This window comes from Rhinoderma darwinii, chromosome 5 (genome assembly GCF_050947455.1).
Source record: "Rhinoderma darwinii isolate aRhiDar2 chromosome 5, aRhiDar2.hap1, whole genome shotgun sequence".
Classification (NCBI taxonomy): Eukaryota; Metazoa; Chordata; class Amphibia; order Anura; family Rhinodermatidae; genus Rhinoderma; species Rhinoderma darwinii.
The window spans coordinates 335,162,633-335,186,249 of NC_134691.1; the positions used below are offsets into that span (position 1 = coordinate 335,162,633).

The 23,617-nt window shown below is 40.8% G+C and overlaps 1 protein-coding gene across 1 annotated transcript in view; it reads left to right on the forward strand.

The window, feature by feature from the left end:
• The window catches only part of SCIN (scinderin), a 111,153-nt gene that overhangs the window by 18,557 nt on the left and 68,979 nt on the right, over positions 1–23,617 (forward strand). Inside the window, exon 4 of the mRNA XM_075827765.1 lies at positions 19,551–19,700. Within this exon, the coding sequence (XP_075683880.1) occupies positions 19,551–19,700 (150 nt within the window). The remainder of the gene's footprint in view (positions 1–19,550; positions 19,701–23,617) is intronic.

Genomic DNA, 23,617 nt, shown 5'->3' on the forward strand with positions numbered 1-23,617 from the left:
CCCCCCAAAACTACTAGAAAGGCCATTTTTTAATGCAAATTGGAATAAACCTTGTCCGTTTTGTGGCCTGGTTCTCAAGATCAGAAATCGGGACTGTTGGCAAGTAAGCAATTCTCCTTCCTATTGCTCAAGGATAAAGGTGGCCCCTAGACGACATCTCTTCTTCATCACTTGTTGCTGATATTGTGCTGCATGTAAAGTGGGAGCCTTGTACCCATTGGAAAAGATGGAACCCCAACTTTATAAGTGCATGGCATGTACAGGCCGGTTCCACCAGAGTGAGAGCTGCTTTTTATTAGCGGCTCCCCTTCTAGATCATACAGGGGGTCTCAAGTGGGGGATCCACCTCTATGAAGTCCATATGACCTAATTAAGAACGTGGACTGGGGTTGTCTCGACGTGACAAACCCTTTAAATACTCATTATATAGAAGATTGAATGAATACTTAAAGGTTAACTAAACGTTCAGAAAACTTCTGACATGTCATAGTGACATGTCAGAAGTTTTGATCGGTGGGGTCCGAGGATTGAGACCCCCACTGATCGCTAAAATGAAGCGTCAGAAGCGTTTGGGTGAGCTCTGAGCCGCTTGGTTTCTGATCGCCATTTCTCAGAAAGCCAATGTAATGGTGTATGAACCCAATAGAAAGTCTATGAGCCCGTACACGGTTACCTCGTCATTCAGAGAAAAGCCGAACAGAAACAAAGCGGCTCAGCACTCGCACAAGCTCTTCTGCTGCTTCGTTTTAGCGAACGGTAGGGGTCTCAGTGCTCGGACCCCACCGATCCAAACTTCTGACATGTCACTATGACATTTCAGAAGTTTTCTGAAAGTTTAGTTAACCTTTAATGATGTGGTAGCTTTTCCATAAGTAATCTCCAGGTGACAGGGTTTACTACTACACAGCATGTATTGTACTATGACTGCATACCAAGATGTAAAGTCTAGTAATTCATGAGCTATTTTAGAGTAGGCTGTTTAAAAGTTTATATACTCAAGTGAATACTTTGCCCTATTTATTACTGGAGAAGAAAATACAACTAAGTTAAGGGTCTGCTTTTTTTTCCCTCAAAAACAGCGCCATTCTAGTTCATAGGCTGTCTCTGGTATTGCAGCTCAGCTCCATTTACATGAAAGGGGCTGAGATTCTATACCAGATGTAATCTACATAAAAAGTTGAATTACTTACAGTATCCCTCACCGATCCTGTGTTACAGTATTGTACTCCAGAGCTGCATTCACAATTCTGCCTGTTGCTATTGGAATCAGTTTATAGCTTGGCAATACGAATATTCCCTTAAGGAACACTCCAGGAAAAACAAATATACTGTGTTATACCTGGTGCTGGACCTAAAGTGTAGATATATGTACACGAGTCTACTTCGGCCATTAGAAAATCTGTCTGGTCATTTGCTCCTTTAAACATGTTAAAGTGGTTGAGATGGTTGTAAGATTGCTTGAGGCCTTTTTATATATGCAAATATTGAGGTCACATCAAAATATTTCTGCAATTTAAGCAGGACTCGAGGGCATTACCGTGTAACCATGGAGCATTAGCCTGATTTATGACAATGTATACGTCTTATTCACTAAGCTCCCCCTAGTGGTGACTGCAGGCAGACAAAATTACATCATTAATTTGAATTTGAATTTCATCATTCCACGACCGGACAACTGATTACCTACTCACAGGATAGGTCATTAGTATATGATCAGTTGGACTCCAACACCCGGACTCCACACCGATCAGCTGTTCCGGATCCAACTACTACATACCCTTCAAAACATCCGGTGCCCGGAGCGGCTGATTGGTGCGGGCTACGGGTGTTTAAAACCTCTTTAACGCTATGCAGGTGATTTGTAGCTCTGAACAGTATAAATATATATTAATCCATTAAGGACCAGGCCATTTTTAGTTTTCCTATTTTTGTTTTTCCCTCCCTCCCTTCCAAGAGCCATAACTTTTTTTATTTTTCCGCTGATATAGTCTTATAAGGGCTTGTCTTTTTTTGAGGGATGAGTTGTATTCTTTAATGGCTCTATTTAATGTGCCATATGAGACTCACTTTAATGGGGTATTCCGACCACTGCAATTTGTGGCAGACCATATGTAATGGAACCTACCTCTGGGACCACCATCTATCGGGACAACTGGGCTCATGTGACCCCAGTTGTGTTAAGCCATATGGTCGATGGGGGCCGAGAAATACAGGAGAAGATCAGGTCGAGCATATGTGCAGCTCTCTATTAAAGGCACCTTCGAAAGCGATTATTATTTTATTTTTATATATATATATATATATATATATATATATAAATGTCAGTCAGCGTGTTTGGTGCAACTTCCTAATTAGTTTTTATTAAAAATTATTTTTACTTTTTGAGATACATCTGCTTTGTATCCTGTATATAGAGCAGCTGTATCTAGCACGGAATCCTGTATCCGTCAGGTCAGTGGGACTGACGGGTTCAGTGACAGCGGGTCCTGTATGTCTCTGACAGCTCATAACTTAGAGGTGATCGATAACAGGTGGAACCTGCGTGTCAGAGACACAGGACCCGCTGACACCGAACCCCGTCAATCCCACTGACCTGACGGATACAAGATTCCGCGCTAGATACAGCTGCTCTATATTCAGGATACAAAGCAGCTGTATCTCAAAAAGTAAAAATTATTTTTATAAAAACGAATTAGGAAGACTGACATTTTTATTAAAACATGTTTTTTTAAAAAAAAAAAAATTGCTTTTGAAGGCGTACATAGCCGTTAAAGTCTATGGAAGTTATGGGAACAGTCAGGTCACTATATGGCTACACATGGATTTTTCCATAATCTCCCTCTGTTCACTATTATTCCTTCCAAATATTTATTTTCTTACAATTCTTACTTCATTCTGGTTTTAAAATAAATAAGGGATTTCCCGGCTCTGTTTAGTAAACCTCGTAGACGTCTTCTCGGATCATGAGACGGAGATTGTTTTCTCTACGTACATAAAGAAACACAATAATTCTCTGTTCCTTGTGCCAGTAAGATCTTAGATAAACATTAGGGCAGAGCTCACGTTTACTGCTTGATCTTAGTGTGCCCGGTGTAGTGAACGTATGGGCTCATCGAATAGAGAGATCAATAATTCTGTATTTATAGATGTTATACATTAGGCTGCGTTTACATCACGTTTTATTTTCCTTCCTTTTAGCGTATACGCCTGGAAAAGCTTCCGACCTATATGTTATACAGAGGCTGTGATGGACGGTTAGGTCCTGTTCACACGACATGTATTTGATGCGTATATTGTCGCGTTTTGCGCTCCGAAACAAAACGCTTGACTGAGCTTCCCGCAGAAATCCATTCGTAAGCGCGCTGTTAGCGGTCCTAATTACTAGCCAAAAAATTAGCAGAAAGCGTGTACAAAACGCGTAAAAAAACACAGGGAAAACACGGAAAAAAGCCTGTATTTTAAAAGGCACTTTACAAAAACGCTAGTGTATTTGACACTTTACACGTCGTTTTTTTTAGCGCCGTGTGAACATACCCTTACAGTGGCATCCGACACCCATTGACTATAATGGCGTCCGTTTAACGTATACATCATATAAAGCTATGGGAAAGCTCATGACTGTCACAATCCGTGGGTATGTGGATGTGGCGGGGAGGCAGCTGGCCAAACAACAGAGCACCCCAGCAATACAAAGTCCCGCACTAGGGTACCTTAATAGTCCAGACAGTCGCAGTGGCTAGGCACAGATGGAACATTGACAGTAGAGGGTGCCACACGTGGCGGAGGATATCAGGCGTGTCAGAGGACACCAGATGTTGTATACGACAGCAGGCGTACACTAGATAGGGCTCAGGAGCCAACACCGCACAGGATATAGGCACAGGTAGTAGGGCACAGGAACACTTGGGAATAGGATAACACTAAGGCACCATTTGCTTAGACTAACTTGGGAAAAAACAACAACGCTCAGGCAAGGAGTGAAGGGGCAGAGCCCTATTTATAGTCCAGGGTGATCATGGGCTAATTATTGATAACTTACATGCGCGCGCTGGCCCTTTAAGGCCAGGCACGAGCATGCGCGCGCACCCTACGGGACACAGCAGATCAGAGCGGAAGTGAGTGATGGCGTCTCATAGGGAGGAGCTGCCGGCCAGTACTCACAGATCCATGGCCGCGGCCGTCGAGGGGTAAGTAGGAACGGCAGTCTGCGGACGTGGACGCTACAATGACATACGCATACGACGCACACAGTGGCATCCATCACCAATACGTAGTCTCCCAATTTTTTTTTACAGATGTATCCGTCTTTATCTTGACTTTTAACTCATTAAATACACAGTGTCAGGAATCTTTATCTTGACTTTTCAATGGCTTTTGTTGTGTTATATTTCGCTGCAGCAAGTTATCAGAGTCAAGATAGAGATGGCTACATCTGTATACATGTGGTAAACGTTTTCATGGGATCCCATTTTATGGACTAGTGTAATCTACTATGCCATTCCAAAAAAGGTTTATTGACGTATACAAGCCCGACGGGCCTAAAGGACGCGTTTAGCGGTATATTTTCTGGTGTACACGCTTAACGTAGGGCAAAAACGTTATCTGAACAGTACCCTAGACAAATCATGACCTGGGTAGAATTTTAAGCCTTTGGGCCCCTTGCAAAATTTGTAACAGGGTCCCCTACCAACCATGTGCCATTTATGGTACATGTGTCTTCTTACTGTATGTGGCGGAGGGCTTTTGGGCCCCCTTAGAGCCGGGATGGGACTTACATCTGCACCCCTTATAGCTATGGCCCTGATCATGAGCATGAAATCAAGTGAAAAGTAAGAAACACCTCTTAAGGGTCTTGAACTTCTTATTTTGTTGCCCTGATGTACACCACCAGTAGTAAAAATTAAATAAGGGAAAGGGGATGTTGGAGACGAAAAAAGGAGGGCAAGAAATTTAGGATACTAGATCTCTAATAGAAGACCGGCTATAGTAATAATGGATTACTGTATAGGGATAGGGTGAACGGTCCCTTGTGGAACACCCTATAATATGTCAGATCCCACCTAGCATTGGATGTTATATAAAGATATATAGAAAAATGCCAAGTGGGAATAGAGAGGGATAGTGAAATCAAGTGCGTTACCCAAGAGTCAAGAATATAAGAGTTATAGGGTAAGGTTCAATATTTAGAAGAGATGGTGAAGGACGCCAATGAGTCGTTACCCATGAGACAGACATCAATTATTAACATAAAGGGAAACAAAAGTAACAAATGATTACCAGAAGACAATAAAACCAAGTGTACCGGGGTTATTAGTTATTATAATAAAGACATTTAGAGCTCGATCCTTTCATTGATATTCTTTGCCTCGGCAACCTGATCCATTTATGTCATTGGATGAGAGACTGACTGACTACCAGGAAGAAGTCTCCAGTGAGATCAGACCAGGACCCAACGTGGGTTTCCTGAGCAACAAAATGATTCTTAGCCTCATATTTACACCCATTGTTGGACTGGGGATTCTTGGGAGCACCAGAGGAGATGATTCTGAGGGCCACCCTCCATCTACAGAACATGTGCATGTACATATCATCGATATGGTCTAATAGGATATTTGTTAATCATCCCATAAGAAAGAGACCCTAGTGGCAAGTGGTTGGCTCCAAAGGGACCTCCATATGGGGTTGTCTTCTGCTGGACCTTTAGGCCCATTATTATGTTAGAGCCTGAGCCATTGAAGATCCTCTGATACTCTAGTGGGCCAGTCCACTAGAGTATCAGAGAGATATTGGTGGGACCCATACTTTGGAACATCCTTAAGGACCGACTGTATACAAAAATATCAGTGTTCACAAAATATATGACATTTTCTTGTTGTTTCAGACATCCTATAAGTCAACGTCACACCTGTTATAGTCCGAAACAGTGCTGTCTACAGATGGGTGGATCTGGTTTGACTATTAACCTGAGTCAAGTTTCAGTGCTCTATAAAGGGTCAGACATTAAGTTACAGGTTAGTCACCTATTGGTGGCACTAGAGAAAATGTTTTCTTCCTTCTGGAGGAGAACTATTTTACATATTTTTTTTCCCAGGGAGCATTGCCCTCAAGAATCTCTACCGCCTGGATCTCCATAAGGAGAATCAGTATCTATCCAGATCCTAAATTCTTTGGCCCTTGTGACAGGTTTCTCATATTCTTGTTTTTCGACTTGAATATAACAATGACTCATAACAGCATTCTCCAGAAATGTGGACTTCTCCTGAAGTAATGTAGTAGAATGACCTTTGCAAGTGATTTAACCCCTTAAACAACATTCGATATAAAGTTATGTTGGATGTGTGCTACCCCAAGATGATGCAGGTCAGGGGCCATACGCGGCAGGTTACTGCTGTTTAAAACAGCTGACATCCGTCTGCAATAGCCGGGATCGGAGATAACTTCAAACCAGGCCTTTTAACTCCTCAGATGCCGTGGCTAAAAGCGATCATGGCATCTGAGTGGTTCGACAGAGAGAGAGAGGGCTATAATATCCCATTATTTAACCAGCCCGATGAGCCCTGAAAATGTCACTGTTTTTTGTTACCTCACTTAGCCCGCAAAAAACAAGCCCTCACACAGCTCCATCGACGGAAAATTAAAAAAGTTATGACTCTTAGAATATGGGGACAGATTTTTGTAAAAGTAGTACATCACGAACAAAACTATATACATTTGGTATCGCCTTAATCGTTTTGACCATCAGAATAAACCATCTTTACCGCACGATGAATGCCATAACAACAAAACTCAAAGAACAATAGAGGCATTGTTGTTCTTCATCATTCCACCCCACAAATTCGGGTTTTTTTTCAGTTTGCAAGTACATTAAATGGTACCATGAAAAACGACAACTCGTAACGTCAAAAACAAGCCCTGATATGGCTTATTCCAGAGAAATACAATAAGTTATGGCTTTTGGAATGCGACAATGGAAAAATGAAAAAGCAAAAATAGGCTCTGTTCACATCTGCGTTGGGGTCCCGTTCTGACGTTCCGTCAGAGCTTTCCGTCAGAACCAGAGGTTTCCGTTTCCATCACCATTGATTTCAATAGTTACGGGTCCGTCATTTTGCCGGGAGCAATAACATAGTTGACTATGATATCGCTTCGCTATTGCTTCCGGCAAGACGACGGGTGCGGTGCACGACAGAGAAATCAATTGTGATGGAAACGCAAACCTCTGTTCAGGGTCCCGTTCTGACGGAAAGCTCAGACGGAACGTCAGAACGGGACCCCAACACAGATGTGAACAGAGCCATAGACATGAGATATTTGTTGGATGGTCATCTTATGACTATGGGCTCAGGCTGACAAGACTTCGAAAGAACCGGGATCAGACATGTTGAATTTCAACCCATCAAATACTATTGTTTTCCACAAACAAGTGGCGCCAGAGTGACGGCCAATGCTTCGAAAGTCTTACGGAGTAGTAAAATTTTGCCCGTTTGCTAGAAATCTTGCAAGAAAACTGTAGCATTTTGAAGTCCAAAAATGCAGATGTGAATTATTATTTTACAAAACTAAGTGCCCCTTGGGCCTAGTTAGGATCTATTGTTAACGGGAAACAAAACTAATCCACCCCTGGTTTTAGCATCCTGCTTCCTCCTTGCATAGCTGTGGTGAATAACCACATCTAATGTTATAGATGCCGTCCTTCGGCTCACGCTTCAAACTTTTATGCTAGTTTTTTTGTGTGTTTATAAAATGGGTCACGCAAAGGGTGTCTAACATGTAATGATGGTGGAAGAGGGTGATGTTGGACCATCTTGACAGTTGTGCCCTTGCTCACTACTCCGGCAGACACAGTCTCATCAGTCTCCATGGTAGGTTATTAAGTAAGGCCCCATGCACATGATCGTAGAATTCATCCGTAATTACGGACCCATTCATTTCTATTGCCCACGGACACCTTCTTGTATATTAACGAGAATGTCCTATTTTTTGCTTTTTACGGACCGTGCCCTCATCCTTTTATGGGAGCTCGGCCCGCGAATGCGGGTGGCTGTCCGCGGCCATCAGTGCCCATAATCACGTACCGTGATTACGGCCACGGTCGTGTGCAGAGGGCCTAAGGGTGGACATAAACATTAGTTGGCGGAATGGTTGCTCGGCCAACAACCATCTCTCCCGACTTGGGATAGGAATTAATGTGATGTCAGGTAACCAAAAAAGGTGCAGAGGTTGCAGTCAGACTCTGGTGTCTGAGGGGGCCCAAAGGCCAGCTTGCCACAAAATCGGACACTAGTGGTATAAATGGCTCGTAATAGTTTGGGGGCCCTGTTGAAGAGTTTGCTCTAAGGCTCAGGAGCTTCAAGTTACGTCTTTGACCTTCAAACACTTTTGGCGCTAGCTTATCACCAAGCCGAACCAAGGGTCACGCATGTTGTAAACCTTCTCAAACTGCCCCATATACTGTATATTAGAGCATTGGCCGATCCCCGCCATTATTGAATCTGTAATGTCTCCTCATGACAGGCGGGAGGAAAATCGTGACACGTTCTTTACTGACACTGAGCCATGGCCTGTGCTAGAACATAACTTCTCAGTGCTTCAAGCTTCTTCAAGTTACTGTATTGTGGCTCATTAGTCCAATGGTGCATCTGTAGCCTCCATCCATGCAGACGTTCTTCATGGTTCCTCCATTGTGAGAAGACACCGGGATAATTATTATCTCCTTAGCAAGACTATCTGTAATTTGTATTGAACATTTAGACCTCCATTGTCTTCCTGCTAGCATTCTACCTTATAACTACATAACATTTCTCATCAGAGCTCCAAATCCCCTATAAAGCTAAATAATAAAATTCTGTCGGCCTGCTGCCACCACTAGGGGGAGCTAAGGAGCTTACTGCTTACTGATTATACATTGATCTCAATAATAATACAGTATGCAGTGAGCTCCCCCTAGTGGTGACTTCAGGCAGACAATTTTATTATCTAACTTTATTCCTGTACAGGAGATTTGGAGCTCTGGATTAGAAAAACGGAGCTCCGACTGCTATAAAGATATATTATGAAATTAATCAGGACAGAATGCTGGACCTAAAAATGACATGATGACAAAGGGAGGAGATTTATTTTACGTTTTGAACACAAAGCAAAGACATGCAAAAAGAGCCTCCAGTGCGAGCTACTCTGTCTTCATCTATATGGACAGATAATGGTTCCTTATGATCTACAGTTTGTTTTTTTTTAGGGTTTTTATGTACAAAAATAGTTTGTGAACCGCTGTAATATAGCAAAGTAAAAGTTCTGGAGTGAAAGTCTCATGCTTGCGCTTGCTTTTATTGTTGGGCATGTCATATTCACAGGCTAGCTACATTATTGTATATAACGGGAACACATCACAGGGAAATAATTCTTGTGTAATAAACTTCAGAGATGTTGAAGAACCAGCTCTGCGAGTTATTTTATTTTTAGGTTGCAGGTTACAAAATACATATTTCACGCTGCACTAGCAAAGACAAGAGAATGTCGATACACCCTAGAGGTCCGACTCAACTCTAAGTAAAAGCCGTGGCACTTCTTGTATTAGGTTTATCTGGTGAGCGTTGACTCATCATCATACAGGGCATCCAGTGCGAAGAACAAGATGACCCACTTATAGAAATGTTCCCTTGTAACTGAGGCTTCAGCTACGAAGAGGTGTACAATGAAAAACAATGGAAAAAAAAAGAGAAAGTGTACACTTAGGGTATGGTCACACAGGGAGGATACGCTCTGTAAAGGTACACTGCGTATCCGCCCTGGAGCCCGCAGGGAATTCCGGCCGAAAAACCGCACCAAATTGTGGTGCAGTCTTTAAGCCGGAATGTCCGCTGCGGAAAACTTCAAAAAAATAAAACTTATACTTACCCATAGCCATAGCCCTGGCCACGCGACCCTCTAACATCCTGCAGCCCAGCCTTTTGGGATGACGTTTCATTTAATGTGACCGCTGAAGCCTATGATTGGCTGCAGCGGTCACGCGGAGTTGTGATTTTTGCAGAGGAATCGCAGCTTCTCCACAGTAAAAATCGCAACATCTGCTATTTGTTGCAGGTTTTACCTCCCCATTGAATTCAATGGGAGAACCCGCAACAGAAAACCAGCGACTCTGCAGCATAAATTGAGATGCTGTGGATTAAAAAACCGCACCGTAGGTCAATTTCTGAATGTTTTTACAGGGAATTTTTTTACGCAGCGTGTGGATGAGATTTGTTCAGATCTCATCCACTCTGCTGCTACTGTAATATGCTGCGGATTTTCCACAATTAAATCCGTTGCGGGAAATTCGACAGTATTTACGCTACATGTGGACTTATACTGCACAACCCCCCCCCCCCCCCCCCCCCAAAAGAAAACATTCTATAATTAACTTTTGGAGGTTACACTAACTCAAATGTAAATAGAAAAAATAATAATAAAGTAAGAAAAATTAATTCTGTCTCCGCCCACTAAAAAGCTTGACATTAGGAACCCTATTAATTGAATTTAGTGTACATATATAATGCTTGTAGGGTTTCCAATATGAAAACAATAATTAGTTTAATATCTTTTACACTGAGTCTTATGTCTAATAAAGTCAAAGTACCTCTCATAATAAATATCTAATTTTACCTAGTAAAAAAGACACAGAGTAAAAGGAATTAAAATCACTAAACTCTGCTGGGTCATGTAAGTAGTTGTTCGCTTTGGGCAATCTGCAGGCGATAGGATGATCTCAAGGTATTTTTGCTGCTTAGATCCCGAGTGATCAGCTGTAGTCAGCAGGGAAATCCAGAACTAAGTGTTCGATTTCCCTGCAGCGCCGCCACAGGAGAAATGAAGTATTACACAGACTCCATAAAAATCAATAGACTAACCAAGTAATGCACAGACATGTTACTCTTTGTTACCACTCCTCTATGGCTAGTAGATAAGGATTCTGAATGGAGGACACACCTTTATTGACTTACAATTTCATAATAGGGTCTTTGAAAATAGGTTTCCTAGACCTTACAATCCCTTTAACAGCAAGAATAATTATAGAGTTAAGGGGTTAAATAATAAAAATAATATTTATCATCATCATCTAATATGGTGCAATAAATCTCAGTGCTGGCCATATTTTCAATAACAGCCGCTACAAAGTGATTATTGTCGTAAGAACACAGTTTCATGAGGAAGAGGAACAAGACAGTAAACGACGGACAGAGAAACACTGACAGCTATAAAGTTCCCCATAGTTTAAGAATAAGGATCTGCAGTCAAAGATTTACCGACCCCAAAACAGCATATTAATCACATTGTGTAGCAGTAACACAAAATATAAACTTATAAGAGAACTTCTCATTCATCAAGACATAAGAGAAACTGCTGTTTTATTCTACAAATGTTAATATAAAAGATACAAGGGCTGTCACAGCCGCGCTACAAAGCCACACATACAACCAGATAACTGCCCCGTACAGAAGCTGAAAACTACTGTATACTGCCCCCTGTGACCAAAAATAAAGCTACTGTAATACTCCCCCCTACGTACAAGAATATAACTACTATAATAATGCCCCTATACACAAGAATATAACTACTATAATACTGCCCCCTATGTACAAGAATATAACTACTATAATACTGCCCCTATATACAAGATTATAACTACTATAATACTTCCCCTATATACAAGAATATAACTACTATAATACTGCCCCCTATATACAAGAATATAACTACTATAATACTGCCCCTATATACAAGAATATAACTACTATAATACTGCCCCTATATACAAGAATATAACTACTATAAGGGCATGACCACACATGGCGGAATTCCTCCGCAACTGTCCGCATCAATGCCGCACCTAATCCGGGTTGCGGATTACGGCTGCGGATCTGCACAAAATGTGCAGAAAATTGATGCGGACTAGCTGCTGCGGACTGCGGGAAAAGTGCTTCCCTTCTCCCTATCAGTGCAGGATAGAGAGAAGGGACAGCACTTTCCCTAGTGAAAGTAAAAGAAATTCATACTTACCGCCCTTGTCTTGTCTTTATGACGCGTCCCTCCTTCGGCATCCAGCCCGACCTCCCTGGATGACGCGCCAGTCCATGTGACCGCTGCAGCCTGTGCTTGGCCTGTGATTGGCTGCAGCCGTCACTTACACTGAAACGTCATCCTGGGAGGCCGGACTGGAGACAGAAACAGGGAGTTCTCGGTAAGTACGAACTTCATTTTTTTTTACAGATACATGTATATTGAGATCGGTAGTCACTGTCCCGGGTGCAGAAACAGTTACTGCCGATCGCTTAACTCTTTCAGCACCCTGGACAGTGACTATTTACAGACGTCTCCTAGCAACGCTCCCGTCATTACGGGAGCCCCATTGACTTCCTCAGTCTGGCTGTAGACCTAGAAATACATAGGTCCAGCCAGAATGAAGAAATGTCAAGTAAAAAAAGCAAGACGCATCCGCAGCACACATGACATGTGCATGACAGCTGCGGACTTCATTGCGGAACTTTGAATCTCCATTGAAGTCAATGGAGAAATTCCGCCATGAGTCCGCCACTGCTCCGCAACAGACAGAGCATGCTGCGGACACCAAATTCCGCTCCGCAGCCTATGCTCCGCAGCGGAATTGTACGCATCGTGTAAACGAACACTGCTAAATTAAAGTGAAAGTCAATGTAGAAACGGCTCCGCTGCGGATTAACGCTGCGGAGTGTCCGCAGCGGAATTTAAGTGCAATTCCGCCATGTGTGAACCCGCCCTAATACTGCCCCTATATACAAGATTATAACTACTATAATACTGCCCCTATATACAAGAATATAACTACTATAATACTGCCCCTATATACAAGAATAGAACTACTATAATACTGCCCCTATATACAAGAATAGAACTACTATAATACTGCCACCTATATACAAGAATATAACTACTATAATACTGCTCCTATATGCAAGAATATAATTACTATAATACTGCCCATATATACAAGAATATAACTACTATAATACTGCCCCCTATATACAAGAATATAACTACTATAATACTGCTCCTATATACAAGAATATAACTACTATAATACTGCCCCCTATATACAAGAATATAACTACTATAATACTGCCCCTATATACAAGAATATAACTACTATAATACTGCCCCTATATACAAGAATATAACTACTATAATACTGCCCCCTATATACAAGAATATAACTACTATAATACCCGTCCTATATACAAGAATATAACTACTATAATACTGCCCCTATATACAAGAATATAACTACTATAATACTGCTCCTATATACAAGAATATAACTACTATAATACTGCCCCTATATACAAGAATATTACTACTATAATACTGCTCCTATATACAGGAATATAACTACTATAATACTGCTCCTATATACAAGAATATAACTACTATAATACTTCCCCTATATAGAAGAATATAACTAATATAATACTGCCCCCTATATACAAGAATATAACTACTATAATACTGCCCATATATACAAGAATATAACTACTATAATACTGCCCCGTATGCACCAGAATATAACTACTATAATACTGCCCCCTATATACAAGAATATAAGTACTATAATACTGCCTCTATATACAAGAATATAACTACTATAATACTGCCCCTATATACAAGAATATAACTACTATAATACTGCCCCTATATACAAGAATATAACTACTATAATACTGCTCCTATATACAAGAATATAACTACTATAATACTGCTCCTATATACAAGAATATAACTACTATAATACTGCCCCTATATACAAGAATATTACTACTATAATACTGCTCCTATATACAGGAATATAACTACTATAATACTGCTCCTATATACAAGAATATAACTACTATAATACTTCCCCTATATAGAAGAATATAACTAATATAATACTGCCCCCTATATACAAGAATATAACTACTATAATACTGCCCATATATACAAGAATATAACTACTATAATACTGCCCCCTATATACAAGAATATAACTACTATAATACTGCCCCCTATATACAAGAATATAACTACTATAATACTGCCCCCTATATACAAGAATATAACTACTATAATACTGCCCATATATACAAGAATATAACTACTATAATACTGCCTCTATGTACAGGAATATACAGATGAAGGAAGCGCCAATGGTATAAATAGTGTGACATTCTATTTACAAATTTTCGGGTGAACTACATATATAGAGTAGCGCACCATTGATACCGTTGCGCTTGCTTCATCTGTAACTATTGTAATCTTACTATGAACAAACCTGTAAAATGTAACATTTAGTTGATTTTTTATACTTGATCGTCTCCTGATTCTCGTTGCTATTGTACCATTTTTGTTTAGAATTTCTCTCTTCTGCTTTTACTGTCGTTTTCACCATAAGATGTGTTCAACGTTGCGGTCAGTTTGCTGTTTTGTAACTTCATACATGAGAAAACATGTTTTCACGTTGCGTATGGAAATTTCAAATTCTTTACGATATAATATCTGGTGTACGGATGAACAGTAACTTCAGATACGTCTTGTGTCCCAGGTAAAGCATGGGTTATAACCCTCGCAGTAAACACACATTACCTCCGGTTGACTTGTCCCTCTGATTTCATCTACCGGAGAAAACGTTTGTATGAAAATTGAAAGCTACTTTTAGGTCTGAGATGGCTCTGTATTGTTTTTTTAAAGGAACAGTCAGGGAAAAACTAATACACTGTGTAATGCCTAGTGCTGGGCCTAAGGGGGCGGAGCATGACACATAGATTCCCTCTTTGGTGTTCTTTGGGAAGGCCAAGGGGGCATAACTATATTTAACAGCCCCAGACAGGCCCTGGTACCTGAGGGGCCCCAAAGGTAAGGACCCTGTTACAGGTTTTCCATTGGGGACCAGGAGGCTCTGTACTAGGTGGATAATAAGGATGGACTAGTGGCCACTTTTACACCCAATAAATGGCTTCCCAAGTTAGCCATCAACTAGAAAGTAGCCTGTGGCATATGCCACCTTACAGCCACCAATTAGCAGAACTCAGTGGGTTCACGTGACATATGTCTCTGCAGAGATGACTCTTGAGAAACAGTAGGACCTTTGTGTTGGGCCTCACATTTTCCGTGCTCCTGATTGGCACTACGGTAAGCCCTTAGTGGGCCTCATTGGGTCCTCGGAATATATAATGATGCTCTAGGCTATGGTGATTTCCTTTAAAAAGATAGTTTGTTGCAGACAATCCCTGTCTATATGCTCGATTAGTGCACATGGACATCATACATGGGGTCCACTGCTTGGGACCTAGATCCATGAGCCAGAGAGGAGAGCGGATTACAATGAGCTGCTTTCACTCTGGTGGGCCCAGCTCATCCTCGCATTAGAATTATTTAAATTTGCCAGAATGTAATACTGCATTTATCCTGTAGAGGCCGCTGTAGGCTGGCAGGCTGCAACTTCCCCCAGTGATTACTGCCGATCGCCAACCTTGGCAATCAGCTGATCGATTGGCAGGATTCAATTTAAAAAGGGGTTATCTTTATTGAAACGACCCCTTTAAAATGGATCTTACCGCATCTTGTATATTAATATAACGACAAAGTCTAGTTTTGTAGTGTAAGGGCATGCCCACACGTGGCGGTTTTCCTCCGCAGCTGTCCGCATCAATGCCGCACAGAATCTGCGTTGCAGATTCTGTGGCGGATCTGCCCAAAATGTGCAGTAAATTGATGCGGACTAGCTGCTGCGTACTGCGGTAAAAGAGCTTCCCTTCTCTCTATCAGTGCAGGATAGAGAGAAGGGACAGCACTTTCCCTAGTGAAAGTAAAATAATTTCATACTTACCGGCCATTGTCTTGGTGACGCGTCCCTCTTTCGGCATCCAGCCCGACCTCCCTGGATGACGCGGCAGTCCATGTGACCGCTGCAGCCTGTGATTGGCTGCAGCCGTCACTTAGACTGAAACGTCATCCTGGGAAGCCGGACTGGAGACAGAAGCAGTGAGTTCTCGGTAAGTATGAACTTCTATTTTTTTACAGATTGCTGTATATTGTGATCGGTAGTCACTGTCCCGGGTGCAGAAACAGTTACTGCCGATCGCTTAACTCTTTCAGCACCCTGGACAGTGACTATTTACTGACGTCTCCTAGCAACGCTCCCGTAATTACGGGAGCCCCATTGACTTCCTCAGTCTGGCTGTAGACCTAGAAATACATAGGTCCAGCCAGAATGAAGAAATGTCATGTCCAAAAAGCAAGACGGATCCGCAGCACACATAACATGTGCATGACAGCTGCGGACTTCATTGCAGAACTTAGAATCTCCATTGAAGTCAATGGAGAACTTCCGCAATGAGTCCGCAACCAGTCCGCCACTGGTCCGCAACATCCATTGTATGCTGCGGACACCAAATTCCGCACCGCAGCCTATGCTCCGCAGCGGAATTTTCAGCCTCGTCTAAACGAAGCCTACTAAAAAGAAGTGGAAGGCAATGGAGAAACGGCTCCACTGCGGATTAACGCTGCGGAGTGTCCGCAGCGGAATTCAAGAGCAATTCCGCCACGTGTGGCTTTGCTCTAATAGTCGTGTCTTAGGAAATGTCGCCTGAATCTTTTTGACTATTACACTGATTTAAATAAAAATGAATCAGATTATTTTGCATGTTATAGTTTCAACTCTTTCAATAATTACTTTCGGCTTTGGAGTATTTTATATCTATATCTAGACTTTATATTATTTTTATTTCTTTTATTATTTTTTAATTTCTTGTAAACATCATTTATCAGTTTTAGAATTTTTTTTATTGTATCTGTTTTTATCATATTTCTTTTGAATATTTCATTTTCTTCTATATCATTTTTTAATGTTTTATTTCATATTTCATTTTTTTTTCTTTTTGTATACCTTTGTACTTAATTCTTTTTTTTTCTCCCTAAATATATCCTAAACTTTCTAATATACAAATTATTTCGGATTTTACATAGTTTCCGTTATTGAGACTATGGCCTGAGAACATCCAAAAAAATAAAAAATAAGCACCTCTGACTGTCATGGTTGTAGAGTTATGATATGAATCTTAGATATGGCGTCTTATATCTGATCATCTCAACAGTCATCTTCTTGCCATATGTTTCTCAAGTATTTCTAGATACATTCTTTTTTCTATAAATATCTCAGTGTCTTCCGCAATAAGATTCAAATTCCACATCGACCCATCACCAGGACTAATATTAAAGGGGTTTTCAGTCTTGGACATTTATAGCATATCCACAGGATATTCCATAAATGTCCGTAAGACGCAGGTTCCACCTCTGAGACCGCCACCTATCTCTAGAACGAGGCCATTTGACCCCGGTCCTACCTTGACGAGGTGCCGATCGCGCTGAGCTACTCTGTTCTCGTAAGTCCCATAGAATAGACTTTGGATACCACAAGTCATCGAGCACCCAAAAAACACTGCCCCTCCCAAATAGCGCCAGTCTTTTCCATGTGGCTGTGTCTGGTATTACTCAGATGCTGCAATACCAGACACAGCCAGTAGATGAGAGTGGTGCTGTTTCTGGAAGATAAAAAAGGCACCTTTTTTTTTACATAAATAACCCGGTAAAAGGGAGATTTGCATTTCATGTCTAACCCATATATTATTTTGCACCAAATCATAAAAAGTAGAGCCCTTCCCCCCACCCCGGTGAATACATTTAATATAATTTTCTTGGCAAATGAGCTCCATCGCCTGAAGCCAATTGTTTGTGGATCAGGATTAGGGAAGTGCCATCTGGATCAGTGGAGTCATAAAGATGGTGACTCCTGATAGGGTTCTCTATAGAGATTATATTTCCATAAATTATTATCACAGGATTAAAGGCTATGTTCACAGTTGAAATCATTTATTTTTATTTTTATAAAAATATCTATTAGTGTGTTTGGTGCAACTTTCTAAATACTTTTTACTAAAAATTATTTTTGCTTTTTGAGATACAGCTGCTTTGTATCCTGTATATAGAGCAGCTGTATCTAGTGCTGAGACCCGAATCCGTCATGTCAGCGGGACTGACGGGGTTTAGTATCTCAAAAAGTAAAAATTATTTTTAAGAAAAACTATTTAGAAAGTTGCACCAATCACACTGATGGACAATTTTATTTAAAAAAAAATAGTAAAAAAAATAAATAATAAAAAATAAATATAAATATATATATATATATATATATATATATATATATATATATATATATATAGTATATATATTTCAAAGGTGTTAAGAAGGAAGCATTCCTCTTGTATCGGTCAGTAAATGCAGCATCTAGCCTATAAAATAAACGCACATGTAGCAGAGCCAAACTTGTAATTTAACTATTTCGCTGCCAGGAGTTTTTGGACGTTTTGCACCTCTGGTAATCAGTAAAATTTTCCCACTTTTAACACAAAACCTAAAATTACAAACTAAAAAATCATACTAAACCCCCACACCTATATATTTTCTAAAAATAGACAACTAGTACATTGTTAAAATGCCACTCAGCTCTTTATATACACAAGCACCGTCATGCAATTTTGTGTCAAAGTGGAATTTTTTATAAAAAATGCATAAAATATTTTATTTGTGGCAAAACGTGTGACGAAGCAGAAAATGTGATCCCCGCACATCGTAAAACTAAAAGATCAATATGTGCAGAGTTCATATATACCATTTATACCTATGTCCACTTGCACGTCTTCATAAAATCTGTCAAAATCAAGTCAAGTCAAAAATCTGGTTTTAGGCTGGAAATGTAAAACAAGTAACAACCTATAAAATACTGGGATTACACACCTTAAAAAGCGAGTGCACACCCAAGCCCTATGTAAGAATATGTTGATGCATTTTTTTTTCTATTGCTCCATTGCATCTAAACTAAAAAATGAAGCAATATTGCAAATAATTTGGATTAAAAAAATTCCTACCGTTTTATGTTTACAGCTCCTATGCAGACTGATGTGTTTCAATGGTTACAGACTACAAACAAAAGATGTGTGTAGTCTAACCTATATGCACAGATCTCAATGCCTGCAGAGTGGGGGAGAGACCAAGGGGGTGATAGATTCCCTGTCCCACATACAATTGAGGTCAGGTGGACTTCTTCGTTCACTTTCCCTATGTTCAGACTTCTTCAAAATCAATGAGTCTGAGCATCCAGAAGGCGTTCCCACATAACCCCTCAGCCATTGAGAAATGCACCTGATCTCATTTGCATGGGGCGCAGCGAATTGTGCGGCCTCTGGAACTCCCGATCATGGGGTTATTTAGTGACTCCCCTGAGTCTCCATTAATAGGACATCTTGCAGATCTATATTCCGGTGTCAGATGTTCATAGTAGGTTTACCTGCAGTCCTGTGCAAAACCACAGACAACGCTCCGTGATATCACCATGAATTGTGCCAAGTGACAAACTCAGCTCTGCTACATCTGCATAAAAATAGTGAATGTGGTGAAATAGTAAAGTCTGCAGCACATTGTGTATTCATACAACACCCTACCTCTTGCAGGTGATTTACCAGTGGTGCGGATCAACGTGCAACAAGTACGAGCGCTTTAAGGCGGCGCAAGTAGCCAACGGAATACGCGACAACGAGCGGAAGGGACGGGCGCAGCTGGAAGTTGTGGAAGAGGGCAGCGAACCGAATGAACTAACTAAGGTATTGTATAGATTCTTTTCTATAATGTCATTTCACAGATATGTTTGATTTTAACAATTGGAGCAAATTTTGTGGGACAAATGCCCAAAATGTCTCATAATATGAAGAATATATCGAATATTGAAAAATGTCGAGGGGGTGAAGCCTTATGTGCCCCAATGCAAAATCTGTAGTAGAAATCCACCTACTTATTACAGTACAGTACTGATATCCCATGAGGCAGATGGAGCTTTGCACACGGTAAGGCACTAGGACCCAGGAGCCACTACAACTTCTGTACCCCATATATCTATGACAATGGTGACAATCAGTGGGGATTCATATAGCACAGATCTATAGTATCAAAGTGTTAGGAAATTGTGTAGATTGTAGGAGGGGTAAAAGGGGCAGTTGAGCGGTGGTCTTCACCATTTAGGGTCCTCCAATGCCCCATCTTTAATCTGCTCAGGCTACAGAAAGGGCATCCAGAATCCTGAGCATGTCCTTACAACAGATTCAGGTACTGTATGGCATTCTTAATAATAGGCACGGTATGGTGGTAACATGGTATATGGGATACAGCACTATATACCTGAGATATCCTCCATTTCCTTCTTTACATAAAGTAGAAGAAGCCCCCTCGGCACAATATATTTTCCTGCAGCCACCATAAACCTAGATTGGATCTTAATACAAAGATTGATTCCAATATCTGAATATAAGAATTTTAGACGGTAATATCAATGGGGGCGCTATTGCATCGGTTTCTATGGAAATAATTTTTCAAATAAAGTGGTGAAAAGAGGTACTGCAAGTAATATTAAATTGTTATGTGTTTTTTATGGTAGCATTAACACAGAAGTAGCGGATCCTGATTGTAATCTATAAGAAAATGTCCAGAACACAATATAATGTTTAGGATACTGGTTTTTATTCAAGATAGAACATCTCCTTTAATTTCCCTAATATTAGTCAAAGCAATATATTAAAGTCCTAAATCTTTTTAGTCTATGGTTTAATAATAACTTCAGTTCATTCGAGACTAATCATTTTTTCTTGAAAATCAATGTTTCTTTAGATGGCATTGTCATGTGGTTACAGCATGCTGAGGTTTGTCTCTGTACAGATTTCTGTGATGGTGGCATCACTCTTACAATGTTACATCCAAATAAAAGTAGAATGATAAAGCTCAGGATAAAAAGAGCTGCACAAAAATCATTTTTCTTAAATAATTCAAGTGAATTTGATAAGTAACATAATCAAAAAGGCTCCGAACCCCATAGTGTGTCTGCCCTTACAGTAGAGGTTCCATAGTGTGACTGCCCTTATAGTAGAGAGTTCCATAGTGTGACTGCTCTTACAGTAGATGTTCCATAGTGTGACTGCTCTTACAGTAGATGTTCCATAGTGTGACTGCCCTTATAGTAGAGAGTTCCATAGTGTGACTGCTCTTATAGTAGAGGTTCAATAGTGTGACTGCTCTTATAGTACAGAGTTCCATAGTGTGACTGCTCTTATAGTAGATGTTCCATAGTGTGACTGCTCTTACAGTAGATGTTCCATAGTGTGACTGCCCTTATAGTAGAGAGTTCCATAGTGTGACTGCTCTTACAGTAGATGTTCCATAGTGTGACTGCCCTTACAGTAGAGGTTCCATAGTGTGACTGCCCTTATAGTAGAGAGTTCCATAGTGTGACTGCTCTTACAGTAGATGTTCCATAGTGTGACTGCTCTTACAGTAGAGGTTCCATAGTGTGACTGCCCTTATAGTAGAGAGTTCCATAGTGTGACTGCTCTTATAGTAGAGAGTTCCATAGTGTGACTGCTCTTATAGTAGAGTTCCATAGTGTGACTGCCCTTACAGTAGAGCGTTCCATAGTGTGACTGCTCTTATAGTAGAGAGTTCCATAGTTTGACTGCCCTTATAGTAGAGAGTTCCATAGTGTGACTGCCCTTATAGAGGAGCGTTTCATAGTGTGACTGCCCTTATAGTAGAGTTCCATAGTGTGACTGCCCTTACAGTAGAGCGTTCCATAGTGTGACTGCTCTTATAGTAGAGAGTTCCATAGTTTGACTGCCCTTATAGTAGAGAGTTTCATAGTGTGACTGCTCTTATAGTAGAGAGTTCCATAGTGTGACTGCTCTTATAGTAGAGAGTTCCATAGTGTGACTGCTCTTATAGTACAGAGTTCCATAGTGTGACTGCTCTTATAGTAGAGAGTTCCATAGTGTGACTGCTCTTACAGTAGATGTTCCATAGTGTGACTGCTCTTACAGTAGATGTTCCATAGTGTGACTGCCCTTATAGTAGAGAGTTCCATAGTGTGACTGCTCTTATAGTAGAGTTCCATAGTGTGACTGCTCTTATAGTAGAGTTCCATAGTGTGACTGCCCTTACAGTAGAGCGTTCCATAGTGTGACTGCTCTTATAGTAGAGAGTTCCATAGTTTGACTGCCCTTATAGAGGAGCGTTTCATAGTGTGACTGCCCTTATAGTAGAGCGTTCCATAGTGTGACTGCTCTTATAGTAGAGTTCCATAGTTTGACGGCCCTTATAGTAGAGAGTTTCATAGTGTGACTGCCCTTATAGTAGAGCGTTTCATAGTGTGACTGCTCTCACAGTAGAGAGTTCCATAGTGTGTCTGCCCTTATAGTAGAGAATTCCATAGTGTGACTGCCCTTATAGTAGAGCGTTTCATAGTGTGACTGCTCTCACAGTAGAGAGTTCCATAGTGTGACTGCCCTTATAGTAGAGAATTCCATAGTATGACTGCCCTAATAGTAGAGTTCCATAGTGTGACTGCTCTTACAGTAGAGGGTTCCATAGTGTGCCTGCTCTTATAGAGTTCCATGGTGTGACTTCCCTTATAGTAGAGTTCCATAGTGTGACTGTTCTTACAGTAGAGTTCCATAGTTTGACTGCCCTTATAGTAAAGTTCCATAGTGTGACTTCTTATAGTAGAGAGTTCTATAGTGTGACTGCTCTTATAGTAGAGAGTTCCATAGTGTGACTGCACTTATAGTAGAAAGTTCCATAGTGTGCCTGCTCTTATAGTAGAGAGTTCCATAGTGTGACTTCCCTTATAGTAGAGAGTTCCATAGTGTGACTGCTCTTACAGTAGAGAGTTCCATAGTGTGCCTGCCCTTATGGTAGAGGTTCCATAGTGTGACTGCCCTTATAGTAGAGAGTTCCATAGTGTGACTGCCCTTATAGTAGAGAGTTCCATAGTGTGACTGCTCTTATAATAGAGAGTTCCATAGTGTAACTGCCCTTATAGTAGTGAGTTCCATAGTGTGACTGCCCTTATAGTAGAGAGTTCCATGGTGTGACTGCCCTTATAGTAGAGAGTTCCATAGTGTGACTGCTCTTATAGTAGAGAGTTCCATAGTGTGACTGCTCTTATAGTAGAGAGTTCCATAGTTTGACTGCCCTTATAGTAGAGTTTCATAGTGTGACTGCTCTTACAGTAGAGTTCCATAGTTTGACTGCCCTTATAGTAGAGAGTTCCATAGTGTGACTTCCCTTATAGCAGAGGTTCCATAGTGTGACTGCTCTTTTAGTAGAGAGTTCCATAGTGTGACTGCTCTTACAGTAGAGGTTCCATAGTGTGACTGCTCTTATAGTAGAGTTCCATAGTGTGACTTCCCTTATAGCAGAGGTTCCATAGTGTGACTGCTCTTTTAGTAGAGAGTTCCATAGTGTGACTGCTCTTACAGTAGAGGTTCCATAGTGTGACTGCTCTTATAGTAGAGAATTCCATAGTGTGACTGCTCTTATAGTAGAGGTTCCATAGTGTGACTGCCCTTATAGTAGAGAGTTCCATAGTGTGCCTGCCCTTATAGTAGAGGTTCCATAGTGTGACTGCCCTTATAGTAGAGAGTTCCATAGTGTGACTTCCCTTATAGCAGAGGTTCCATAGTGTGACTGCTCTTTTAGT